Below are 13,148 nucleotides of genomic sequence, written 5' to 3' on the forward strand. Positions count from 1 at the left end.
GAGATTCTTTTTGAACATCCTGCTAAACTGTGGATTATATTACCATAGTTTAGAACCCAAACCATAGTTGGAGCTTCTAAACATACACATAGACATACCTTGCCTTATAGTCAGTTGTCTGCTTTCATTTTTTCTGTTCTCAGCACTTACAAGTTTATTCCCCTCTTTTATGGCAAAGCAACCTTGGGCAGTGGAGCAACAACCATACCAATAGGTTGTCAGTTCAGGCACTGTGTTAAAACCATCAAATAGCACAAATTATTGCTTTAAAACTCATTTCAAACCATGGTTTCTGTGTCTGGTTTGCCACCCTAACCATATGTCATGGTCTGCCAATTCAGACATCATATCAGCCCCTAGGAAATATTTCTGAACCATGGCTTGGCATGATTTTTGAACCAAACAAAAGATGATACTGAGGAGGAAAAGCTTCAGAAAGTATGTTAAGAGCTGTGTTACACAAAGGTCTCTTAACGTATTATTGAAATATAACCACTCATCTTTGCAACTGAAGCACAAATTAATTCATCATGAAGCACAACCTTGACACCATTAGCTGTCTCCCTCCCAGCCCAGGAGAGATTTATAGGAGATAATTTTGGAGGGCATTCCACATTTCAGCTTATTTTTACAAACTGAAAAGCAATATACAGTAATAGCCTTATACACTTGCCAGACACCATACACATGAAGGTGCAGCAACACCAATAGTATTTATTTAAAATATTTTTACCATGGAAATATCATTTATGAGCAGTATTTTTCCCAAGAAAAATATCAGAATTCTCCATCTGAATACCAGTTACAAAGAAATCTTCAGCAAATCCAAAACAGTCTTTACACCTGCAGAGTTTCAAGTTTGCTTATTTAGTGAACACCACTGTCCATTTTTAGATCAGATTTGTTCTTATCGTTCTTCACAGAGTAGATGAAATAGGCCACAGTGTCTTTTTCATTCACCGGAATCGTCCGAAAATGACACCCAATTATCTGCAAGAAAAAATATATATCCCTAAACATAAGTAGGTATTGTGCAGATTATTTATGAAGAAAACAGCAGAATCTAGCCTGGCTTTCAAACACAAGTTCTTAGAACTTGACCATCAGAACTTATTAGGTGGTGCCAATTGGCACACAAGGAACAAGACACCAGTATTGTATTAGCACATTTACATTTATTTTATACTGATTTAAAGAATTGTTGTCTCACTTTCCTTGAGGAAAAAACTCCCAGAAAAGTTTAGGAATATCAGTGATAAAGCATTCTAACCTATTTTCCAAGGAATACAGAATGCTCTTCTTACATTCATCCAATGCAAAAACGTATCACATAAGCACTTAACTAATCAACCCATGAGATGTTCTAAATCAGTTAACAACCTGCTGCCCTCCATATGTTTTGGACTACAACTTCCATTGGCCCTAACCAGAACAGTTACTGGTGTAAGTTGTAGACCAAAATATACGGAGGGCACCAGAGAGGTGAAGTCTGTCCTAAACTGTCCAAATACAGAGGCCAAAGCAGTGGTGGTAACTGGAAACTCTGGAGCCACTAGGAACTATTTCCGTTTGTCCATTTCAGCAAAAAGCAACTGGAAGGAGCATAGCTCCAACTCACTGGATCCAACATTGTCTGGTCCCTAAACAGGGAGAGAAATATAGTTCTACCAAGCAAGACAAAATAGTCCATACAAAAAGGTAACGGTTGTTATTGAAAACTTGTTCAAGAGTTCAACATTTTGAAGTGTGGAAGAACAATGGGCTACAAAAAAGTAGTACTGGGACTGGGTATTTAATTACAGTGGTACCCCGCAAGACGAAATTAATTCGTTCTGTGAGTTTTTTCGTCTTGCGAATTTTTCGTCTTGCGAAGCATGGATTCCCATAGGAAGCACGGGTTCCCATAGGTTTTAAGAAAAAGGAAACAAACTTGCAAGACGTTTTCGTCTTGCGAAGCAAGCCCATAGGGAAATTCGTCTTGCGAAGCAACTCAAAAAACAAAAAACTCTTTCGTCTTGCGAGGTACCACTGTATTCAAAAACAACCTAGAATAAAAACAGACAGTGAAGTAGCCAGGTCTGTAGATGATACCAAAATACTGAGAATGCTAAACCAAATGAAACATTCCAAAAGGATCTCCAAACTTCTGAAACACCCCTAAGAATCTCAAAAACAGTGTTTGCCTTAATAGCCACCCTCCATTGCTTTGTCTACATTACAACATCCAGTAATCATCTGGTAAGCAGTGAATTCCAGAAGTTGTTGCATAAAGAACTACCTGTCTGGCTTAAGCTGAAGGCTTCCTCTAGCTTTGTAGAATCTAAGATGACCCAACACAATGCAACAAGTTCGAAAGAATCATTATCATACACTGTTCCACCGTTGCAGCATACTCAGCTGACATTTTCGATTACTTTTCCACTATGTCTCCAGGACCTCTTTCTTAGCTGGTTAAAGTCAATTCAGACCTCCACCAGCATTTATGTGAATTAGGGCTCTCTTATCTCAGGCACTTTGCAGCGATACCAAATATCATCATTATGTTGCCCAGCCATCCAACTTGCAGGTATCCTTGAGGGTCCTTCACTACCTGCTTAGAGCTTTAGCATCCCAGATGATTTTGTTTCATGTGCAATCTTGGTTACATCTCATGTGCACAGTCCTATGCATGTCTATTTACAAGTGAATCCCACAAGATTTATTCCCATTTAAAATGTTCATAGAATTACAGCCTAACCCTGTCAGAAAGCTGCATAATCATCAGTATGAAAGTGTACCAAGGAAGCAATAGTCAGCAAAAAAGAAAGAAGAAAGTCGTCAGAATGCAAGGATTTGAGAACTCTAGTTCAAAAGAACCAGAAAATCTAGCACATTGTTTCTTTCTTTTTACTAAAGTATAAATAAGTGAAATTGCACGTACTTCAACAAGCTGTGCTTTGTTAAGTCCCGGTCTGGTCTGTAATTTGAAGTGCCTTTTGTATCTTCTTAGTGTGTTTACTTGCAACTGAAACAGATCAACCTGCAAGGGAATGACAAGATTCTGTTAACTCGAGGGCCATGTCAACGAGTTATTTTATAGTGTGCATGCTCCACAGAACTTTCTGGGCAATGTGCTTTCCCTTGGCCTCTTAAGTATATTGCATTACGTGAAGCTTCTATGCCAGCAACAGCCACCACCTGGAACAGGCAGTGTCAGAAATTCTAAACTCTAAACGTGGTAGATTACATGTTTTGCATGTATATCTGAAGGAGCATCTCCAACCCCATCGTTCAACCCGGACACTGAGGTCCAGCACCAAGGACCTTCTGGCAGTTCCATCACTGCGAGAAGTGAAGTTACAGTGAACCAGGCAGAGGCCCTTCTCAGTAGTGGTGCCCACTCTGAGGAATGCCCTCCCATCAGATGTCAAAGAAATAAACAACTATCCGAATTTTAGAAGACATCTGAAGGCAGCCCTGTTTAGGGTAGTTTTTAATGTTTGAAGTTTTATTCTGTCTTTAATGTTCTGTTGAAAGCCATCTGGGGAACCCAGCCAGATGGGCGGGGTAGAAATAAATTAGTAGTAGTAGTAGTAGCAGTAAGGTAAAGGTAAAGGGACCCCTGACCATTAGGTCCAGTGATGACGAACTGGGGTTGCGACGCTCATCTCGCTTTATTGGCCGAGGAAGCCGACGTACAGCTTCCGGGTCATGTGGCCAGCATGACTAAGCCGCTTCTGGCGAACCAGAGCAGCGCACGGAAACGCCGTTTACCTTCCCACCAGAGCGGTACCTATTTATCTACTTGCACCTTGATGTGCTTTCGAACTGCTAGGTTGGCAGGAACAGGGACTGAGCAACGGGAGCTCACCCCATAACGGGGATTTGAATCGTCGACCTTCTGATCGGCAAGTCCTAGGCTCTGTGGTTTAACCCACAGCACCACCCGCGTCCCTTTAGTTTTAGTAGTAGCAGTAGTAGTATAAAGCCCATGTTTCAATCCCCAGAAACTCCAGATAAAGTACCTCAGCTAAAGTAGTAGGTGCTGGGGAAAGCCTGCTTCAAACATTGGATAGATGTTGCCAAAATTATGAACTAGATGGACTAATAGCCATTATGCAGTATTCAGCAGCTGCCTATGCAATGATCCACACTGCATGTTGAGGCAGTGGGAAAATGCAGAGACATATTGTGAAGCAGGCCTAGTAAGGAGCTTTACAGCGAATGAAACGGAACTTCAAATAGACAACTCTACGACAGGTATTTTGTACAGATCATACACTGGGGCCATCTAGTGCACTAGCTTCCTCAACCTGATTCCCACTTTGGTTGTTTTGGACTAAGTCCCATCAACCCCACAACACAGTACAACAAACGGTCAGGGAAGATGAGGTCTAACATTTCTGGAGAACAGCAGACTGGAGAAGACTGGTCTGTACCTTCCTGCTCCCAACTTCTCATTTTTTTAAGAAAGGATGAGCTTAAATGTCAATACAATCAATGCACAATAAACATACAAAAGCATGTGGGATTCAGTAATAAAAAATAATGTCTGTATCACCTAGCACTTAAAAAAACCAACCTATAACATTATTTTGTATGGCTTCCACAAAACATTTGCCTACATGGAGATAATACCAGGAATATTAATCTACCTCTGGAGCGTCAACATCTTGCACTGGTGAGTCACCATCATCATCGCTGCCTTTTCTCTTTCTTCTGTTTCGGACACTTTGAATTAAATTTTTGTGGAAATCACAAATATAAAGATGCCTTGCCTGAAAGTTTTTTTTTAAAACAAAAAACAACAGGTTAACATTGGGCAGCAACAACATTCTCAAACTTCACAACTCACAAACTAAAGGACAACAGTGATTTTCAGTAAAGGGGTCAAGTTGCCACAAACACATTCAAGGGTACCAGAAGCTGCCAGAGGAATCTTGTTACGTTAACAAGCTACTGCAGTGTTACCAGCTTGGCTCAGGAAATGCCTTTTACCACTATTTTATTCCCATTGGCTAAGTAAAAATACAGTTATCAGAAACTCAGTAAAGCCTTTTCACAAAAGTGGGCAGAATACAAGGATAGGAAAGTGACAAAAGTCACATCTTTTTTGTTACTTCTAATAAGATTTAGTATGTTAATGGATGTAAACACTATTTCCACCTTTCAAGAGTAAATTCTCTATACAAACTTATGTTTCTTTGGATTGGAAATCCAAAATTTAGGATGCTGTGACTGAGTTAGCAGCTGCCAAGATTCAGGGCCAAAGGGGTCTTTTTAATTTAATACATCTGTACACAAAAACTGTCTCTAAAAAAACAAACTAGAGAGTGTAAATGCCAACCTGAAGAGACTTAACAGCATACATCTCAAACATATTTACTTAAGCCATTGCTTCCACTTGGGTTCCCTGCCTAGAAAGTGTGTTGAAACAGCATCCTAAAGCTGCAATCCTAAATATACTCAGTGGGGAGTAAATCCCCACAGAACTATCAATAGATTTACAGTAAAAACCCTGCAGGACTGACCGAAAATCTACTAGGAACTACTTGGAAATATCGCTTTCATAATACAAACTGAGGAACACCTCCCCCACCAACCCTTCAAGTTACCTCCATATTTGCAGTATGTTATTAGCAACCTTTATTTGCTGCCAGGCATCAACAATGCACTTTTAACTGAGTCGGTAAAATAAAGAGATTCAAAATACAGTACTTGTTCGTTCCAGTTAAAAAGCGCAAGCAGAGTGTTAGCCATGCAATAGGGAGCCATGAGCCGGCAGACATTTACTCCGCAGGTTAACGTGCTCCGACCTGAGGAATGTCTGTTGTACTAAATGGTTTTCTCTCTCTCCGCCTTTCCTTTAAACATGATGGAGGGAGTGAGGGTGGGGGAAGAATGAGGAAGACAAGTCGGACGACCAGCCTTCAGGGTTTCCTACGATTGCGGGTGTTTCGCCGAAAGAGAAAGGATTATAACGAGAGAGCCTGATGGCTGCCAAGGGGAAGACGACACAGTGGCAAAAGTAGGACGTGCAACACTGCAGCACGAGGCGGAGCAGCCAAGTACTGCCCTCTCTAGAGAAACAGAAACACTCCATGAAGCACACACGTACACACACACGACTGGTCCTGGGAGAAAGCGAAAGAGAACCGGGATTTCTTACGAACACACGATCACTACGATTTGTAAAGAGGTTTGGGGAAGAAGCAAAAGCAAAACCGAAGGGGGGTGGGGAGAGGAGAGAGCAGCCACTTCCACCCGCACTTACAAAGACCAGTAGCCCAGCTTTTGCAACGTCAGCCACGCAGCCAACTACACAGCAAGGGCACACACAACAGAAACGGGGAGAAACCCACAACGGCCAGCCATTCAATGACGGGAGGCGGGGGGAAGAAAGCAGAGCAAAAAACAAATCCAACTGCCTTTTACTGTCTCCGTACTCCGGGTAAAGAGAGCGGGGGTGGTATAACAGCCTACCCACGCAAACACCTTTCATTGATTTCCTTCTTTCTTGTTAACTCACCCGGGGCCGGGAATGGATGGGCTGCAAGGGGAATGGGCAAGGAGATCGATGACTATTAGCTGGGCTCCCCCTTCCAGGGCATTTCCCGGGGACTGAACGCCAGCCAGGTCGCCCAGTTACAAAGAGGCAAGGAATGCCGCGTAACACTGGGCTTCCCAAGGAAGACCATCTCGCCCATTCATTTCCCCCCTCCTCGGCTCGCTTTTGTTTCCTCCTCCATCGCAGCGTGCAATGTTAAGCGGGGAGATCTGGGGGCTCCTGATGTTTTCTGTGCTTGCAGCGGGGCTGAGGGAGAGCGAAATGAAATGAGAGAGAGCAGGCGGCGTCGAACTGCGACGCCTTCGGGTGGGATCAGGCAGGAAGCGACAAAGCCATCCCGGCAAAAGAAAGCGAGTGACCTGCGCCGGCACTTACGCTCTTGTCCAGCTCGATCTTCACCTTCTTCTGCGAGATGCTCTTCTGGATGCGCTTGCTGAAGCTGGCGTTGCCCGCGGCTCGGCTACACCGCTCGCCTTCCTCCCGCAGGCAGCACAGCTGTCCCGCGCCGGGGCCCGCTGCGCCCGGAGGTCCGGCCGAGCCCGCCGCCGTGGCCGCAGCGGCGGACGAAGCAGCTCCTAGCCCGGCCGGCGGCTGCGGGAGGGGCGGCGGCGGAGGCAGGACTTCCACGGCGGCGGCGGCGTTGGCCACCACGGCCGGGACGGCGGCAGCTTCTCCCCCGCCGCGGGTCACTTCGTCGGGGCCGAAGCCGTTCATCGCCTACCTCCGCCCGGGCTGCGGGCTTTCTCCGGCGGCAGCCGATGCCTCGAAAGTAAAGTACAACTCAACGGGGCGGTGTTGCTGCTGCTGCCCCCCGCCCCGCCGCGGACGCTCAGACACCGCCTCCGTCGCTCCTTTTGTCAAGGAGCGGAGGGGAGGGAAGGCAGCAGCGGGCGAGGGCGCGAGAGCCACCCAGATCCCCTCCTTGCAGCCGCCCCTCGGGGTAGCGCGGAGGGAAGAGTAGAGGGCTTGAACCCCGCAGCTCCAACTCTTTGGAGAGGGGGCGGCAAGCAGAAAACGTCCGCTCCGCTGCCGTTCTCTGTTGGACACCGGGAGGGAGGGAAGAAAGACACAAACACCCCTCCTCCCTGTGTGTGGAAAGACTGGACAGGACGAGGGAATCGCTTCCCTTCGAGCAGCGGGTCCCGCACTGCGCGCAGCCGCCCGCCCTCTCCGAGCAATCAAAGCGTTGGCCTCCCTCTCCTTCGGGCTACGGGCAGAGCAACTCCGCTTCCTTCCCTCTCATGTCATGTGCGGCGGACTTTTCAGCGGTTTCCCTGTTGCTATTGCAGCAGCAGCAACCTGCCCTGCTGTGTGCGCTAGGGGTGTTCTCCGCCCCCCTCCCCATTCCTGCTCCTTCTGCTCTTTTTACCCCCGCCTTCCACAGGCGCTCATGGGGGTTGTAGTTTTTCGGCACCGCTTTCGCTCAGGTCGCGGACGGGGCCAGAGACTACAGATCCCGAAATGCACCGCGGCGCAAAGCCCCCTCCGCCAGGGTTAAATATATTTACCAAAGCGAGCGAGGGAGCGAGCAGACGAATTTGCAAGCGTCTCCTCGCCTGGGCGCGCGCGCACCAACACAACAGGCCATTTTACTGGCTCGTAGCGAGGGAGATGCTTGCAAACTACGCACCAGAAAGGTCTTTCCGCTCGCCTTTCCCCAGCTCCGCCTTCTCTTAGAGGATGTGTGCAACGGGGAAGAGTTAAAGCGTTTGTTAGCTTGGCTGCAAAAAAAAGGAAGAAAGACGCAGTCCAAGTACGTATACGCAGCAAGCACCGCGTTCCTCCTTCCACAGCCGCGGACGTGAGGGGCGCATTAGTTACACAAGAGGCGGCGCTTTCAGTAACCCCCTCGCAGCCGTTAGCGCATTTGAAACGGATATGCTTCGGAAAAGTTGAAAATGGAGGAGTTTGCCTCGTGCTGCTGCAGCTCAAGCCGCAGTAATCTCTCCCATTTGTGTTCATGGAAGCCCCGGCGCAGCCGAATTTACAGCTGCTGCCTTCCGGTGACAGTGGAAAGCCGAGCAACGCCGCGCGCCCGCCCCCTCCTCTCCACGGACACCTTTTGTAATCGTTACCAACAGCTCCTTGGGGCCTGCTGCATGTTTGAAAAGCACATTTAGAACCGTATTTGGGGAGGGAGCCTTTAGACTTCGGGCTGGGGGTCAATTTTAGGAAATTTCCCTCCCCACCTCATAGACATCCATTATGGCAGACGCCTTGGTCACAACGTTCTCGCCTCGGAGAGAAACTCCTTTTGTGTTGTCACGTGTCCGGAGTTAAATACAAAACTCGGGCAGATAATCTCCCTGCAGTTAAAATGACGCTGCCTCCGAGATCGTCGTCATTTCGAGGGGGAGAGAAGTAGGCCTTGGGATAAAAGCACTGAGGAGAGTTACACTTGAAACCAGGGAGATTTTAAGCGGCCGCGATTCTACAAAATCCTCTTTGTGAAAAATATTTGTGTGTACTCAAGTGGAATGACTGAAGAGGCTTCACGAAAAGAAGCAGAAAACCCTTATATCGACCAAAAGAGGGTGATTCATGATACAATGGTACCCCCAACAATGTTTCAATTTAAAATGAGAAGCAAAGCCCCGCTTCTGTACATACTGCATTTGCTACTTCAATCAGTGGACCCACTCAGATGTTCAGGCACCGTGGTTTTTCTCACTCTCCAAAAAACAACCACCACCAAACAGCAGCAACACATGCAGAGCACTGGGATTCATAGTGCTTTATACCATGTCCTGAAAAAAGAAAATATAATATACAATTGCTTATTTAAATGCAGGAATCTTTCACGCAAAGTGTGACTTGAACCCACAGCCCTGAGATTAAGAGTTTCATGCTCTAGCAACTGAGCTATCCCTCAGGATTGGCAATTGCAAAAAAGGCCTTGAAAACTTATCATTTACCATTTCTTTTCTTTAAGAGAAACTTGATGGTGTTATCCATTCTTATGCATCTGCATCTGATTCAACACAATGCCTTATTCTCTGAGTTTCTAATATTTTAATTTCTCTTGGTAGGTTGCTTTGCTGGGGGTGAGCCCTGAAAAGTACAGTAATTAATAACTGCAATGAATAAATAATAAGGTGTTGAAGATGGTCATCCCTGCTCAATCTCTTCGCTGCGCAAAAAGCAACTGAAAGCACTTTCAAAGGATGCAGTTCTTAGTACTTGGAATAAGGTTTTATTTGACTGAAGGAAGAATTCTGTACACTGTCCAATGCAACAACAACAGCAGCAGCAGAGGCAATGTTTACACAGGCAGTTGCCTGGAGACCTTCAGAAGGACATGAAAGAGAAACGAGGGGTGACATGCATAAATGACAACAACACCCCACATACCAAATGTATTTAATTTCCATGTCAAAAGTAGAAAGTTCACTTAAAATGTAGACAAAGCAATATCTAAGGACAGAGCAGCTGCATCCCAATATTCTGCAAGCATTACATACTTATTATATGTCTCTGCTTTTATCTGTTGGCATTGCATAGTGTGCTTTGTTGATTTTCTCCGTATAAAAGACACAGAACAGCTGAAAACTGGCTAGTTCACTTTCTGTCCAGATAACACCTCTCTTCAAGGATACTCTGGTGATAACATGCAGAGCCTTGAATTTTCATGTTCTGCCTATCCCATTCAATAAGAAAAAAGCATTACTATAATATATTTATTTATACTTTGCTTTTTTCCCTGCTAAAAATAATAATAGAAAAAGCTATAATTAAAAAGTAATTAAACCTGTTATGATGTACGGTATATACAGAAACAATGTACTGAAATGAACTCACTTGCAGGATTTGATTAAGACACTTGTAATGTAAAATGTAAAATGCAATTTGTGTGTGTGTGTGTGTTTTTTATTTAGTATTGATTATGGTATATTTTGTTGGAAAAATTTAATAAAAAGATTTTTTTAAAAAAGTAATTTAACCTTGAAATAAGTAGGGCTATATACATATATAACATCTATTAAGACCAAACAAATAATTACAATAAAAACAGCACAGCACCAGTCCTTATTTATAACCAGTTGGTTCCCAAAAGTCTATTGGAACAAGAAAGTCTTCATCTGCCAGCAGAAGCACAACAAGGAGGGAGCCAATCTGGCTTCTTTAGGGAAGGAGTTCCAAAGTCTGGGAGCAGCCACCAAGAAGGCCCTCTCTTGCATCCCTCCCAAGAATGACTGTGAGGACGCAGGACCAAAAGAAGGACCTCACCTGAAGATTTCAAAACCTGGGCAGGTTTATATGAGAGAATATGGTCTTTTGGATAGCTTGGACCTAAGCTGTGTAGAGCTTTAAAGCTGATAACCAGCACTTTGAGTTGTTCCAGGAAAAAGACCAGTAGCCAGTGGAGCGAGTTGTACACTTCCTATAACCAGCTCTTGAGCCAGCTGACATTTCTGAGCACTTTTCAAAGGCAGCCCCACATAGAGTGCAGTACAGTAATCCAAACAGGATGTAACTAAGGCAAGCATCACTGTGACCAAATCATACATCTCAAGAAATGGGCGTAGCTGATGCATGAGCTTTAACTGTGCAAATGCACTCCTGGGCACTGCAGAGACCTGGGCATCCATACTCAGGGCTGAGTCCAGGAGTATGCCCAAACTGTAAACCTGTGTCTTCAGGGCGAGTGTGACCTCATCCAGCACAGGCTGAACCTCTATTCCCTGTTCCATCTTCCAAATGACCAAGAGCACCTCTGTCTTGTCCGGAATAAGTTTCAGTTTGCTCACTTGGCCCAATCCACACCATAAAAATATACTGACTGACTCTACCAAGGCCATCCTGCTCCTGGAATCCTGTGGACACAAAACTACCTGAGCTTGACTTGAATCAGTGTCTATAAATTCTAATTACTTATATTTATGAAAGAGAGAGAAAACCTAATCTGATGCCTCCTTACCCTCAAACCTGGGAAAGTCACACACTTCAAAGACTTAAGCACAATCTTACGTATGTTTACTCAGAAGTCCTGCTGTGTGCACATCAGATTAAAGACATAGATACCATATATTTATATCTATATACAGCCATTGAAAGCCTACTTGTAAAACCTACAGATTCACTTCCAGGAAATTCCTATACTTCATCAGGGCTCCCCAGGGTATGTGGAATAAATTCCAAACTCAAGGAACAATCACTAAGAATATATCAATATAGTGGTACCTCGGGTTAAGTACTTAATTCGTTCCGGAGGTCTGTACTTAACCTGAAACTGTTCTCAACCTGAAGCACCACTTTAGCTAATGGGGCCTCCTGCTGCTGCCGCGCCGCCGGAGCACGATTTCTGTTCTTATCCTGAAGCAAAGTTCTTAACCTGAAGCATTATTTCTGGGTTAGCGGAGTGTGTAACCTGAAGCGTATGTAACCTGAGGTACCACTGTACCTACCTCCCCATACTCATTTGACGGTGCCATATAGTTCATTAATGAACTAACTGAACAATCCTAACCATGTATACTCAGAAGAAAGCTCTGCTGAATTCAGTGGGGCTTATTCACTGTGAGGAGTCTGGATTGTAGTTTAACTCATTTTTCTTCTGTGCACTGGCCTCAGGCCCGTTTTACCCATTGAGGCTAGTGGCGTGGGGTGCCAAGTTCTGGAGGGTGCCAAGCGAGAGTCCGGGGAACACCGAACAAGCGTGCTGAGTGAGCAAGGGTGCACGCGCCGCTCCCGCTGAGCATCGGCTCGGTTGTTCCCCTTTTAGCCTGCAGGCGCCGAATTCTGTGGGGTGCCAGAAGGCTAAAAGGGGGAAAACCCGAGCCGATGCTTGGTGGGAGTGGTGCACGCACCTTCGCTCGCTCGGTGTGCTGCCTGCCGTGGTCACCGCGGGCAGCTGAGCCAGGAGGCACCGCATCCAGCCTATGCTTCTTCCCCGCCGGAGGAGCCACCCTCCAGCCACTGCCTGCTTCCACCAGCCATAAAAAAGGTCAACTTGGGGGGGGGGGCAAGGGATCTTTGCACCATGGCACCGGATATGCTTAAGACGGCCCTGACTGGCCTTCTCAGCACCTGAGCTCTTCCTTCTTTCTCTGAATCTGAAGCAGAGATGGCCAGGCACTGTAATGACTACAGCTATGCCAAGTTAGTTTTGTGGCCTGGCTGGGCACAAATCCTCCTTGATGTAGGTTGAAAGCAGTCTGGCAGCAGTGTCAACCTACCTAGTCCAAACCAAGCAAAGGGAGAGGGACATATGCCCAGCAGGGGAGCAATGGCAACTCAGTAAGAATTTGAAGGATGGGTGTAGACTGCCCAAGTTACATCCATAGCATCTGGTTGCAACACAAGCAACCCATGTTGGAGGTATACAGTAGTGCCTTTTAGAATTGGCACAAATGTTTCCCTGGAAACTCCAAACCAATGTCTGTGTTGGATCTGAAAGTCAACAAGAGTCAGTATACATCCTGGAACACATGCTTCCAAGAGTTTACTGTTGTCAGGAGGAATGCAAATATTTTCTTAACCAGCTGCTATATCTGAACAATTTTAAAGGGTTGTTAGTAATGCAATGTGCTGGTAGGAAAATAAAAACTTGCTGGATGTCACTCAAATGTTACTTTGCATTAGGAATACTAATTTTACAGAC

At 45.6% G+C, this 13,148-nt stretch overlaps 1 protein-coding gene across 1 annotated transcript; it reads right to left on the bottom strand.

The window, feature by feature from the left end:
• Positions 1-694: 694 nt before the first annotated feature.
• SAP30 (Sin3A associated protein 30) lies at positions 695-7,475 on the bottom strand. The gene is made up of 4 exons (XM_053402721.1): positions 6,923-7,475; positions 4,635-4,757; positions 2,921-3,019; positions 695-990 (listed from the first exon to the last, which is right to left on the bottom strand). The coding sequence occupies exons 1-4, from the start codon at positions 7,259-7,261 to the stop codon at positions 868-870; spliced, it is 684 nt and encodes a 227-aa protein (XP_053258696.1). The 5' UTR covers positions 7,262-7,475; the 3' UTR covers positions 695-867.
• Positions 7,476-13,148: the final 5,673 nt, after the last annotated feature.

The sequence above is a fragment of the Podarcis raffonei genome, chromosome 9 (genome assembly GCF_027172205.1).
Source record: "Podarcis raffonei isolate rPodRaf1 chromosome 9, rPodRaf1.pri, whole genome shotgun sequence".
Classification (NCBI taxonomy): Eukaryota; Metazoa; Chordata; class Lepidosauria; order Squamata; family Lacertidae; genus Podarcis; species Podarcis raffonei.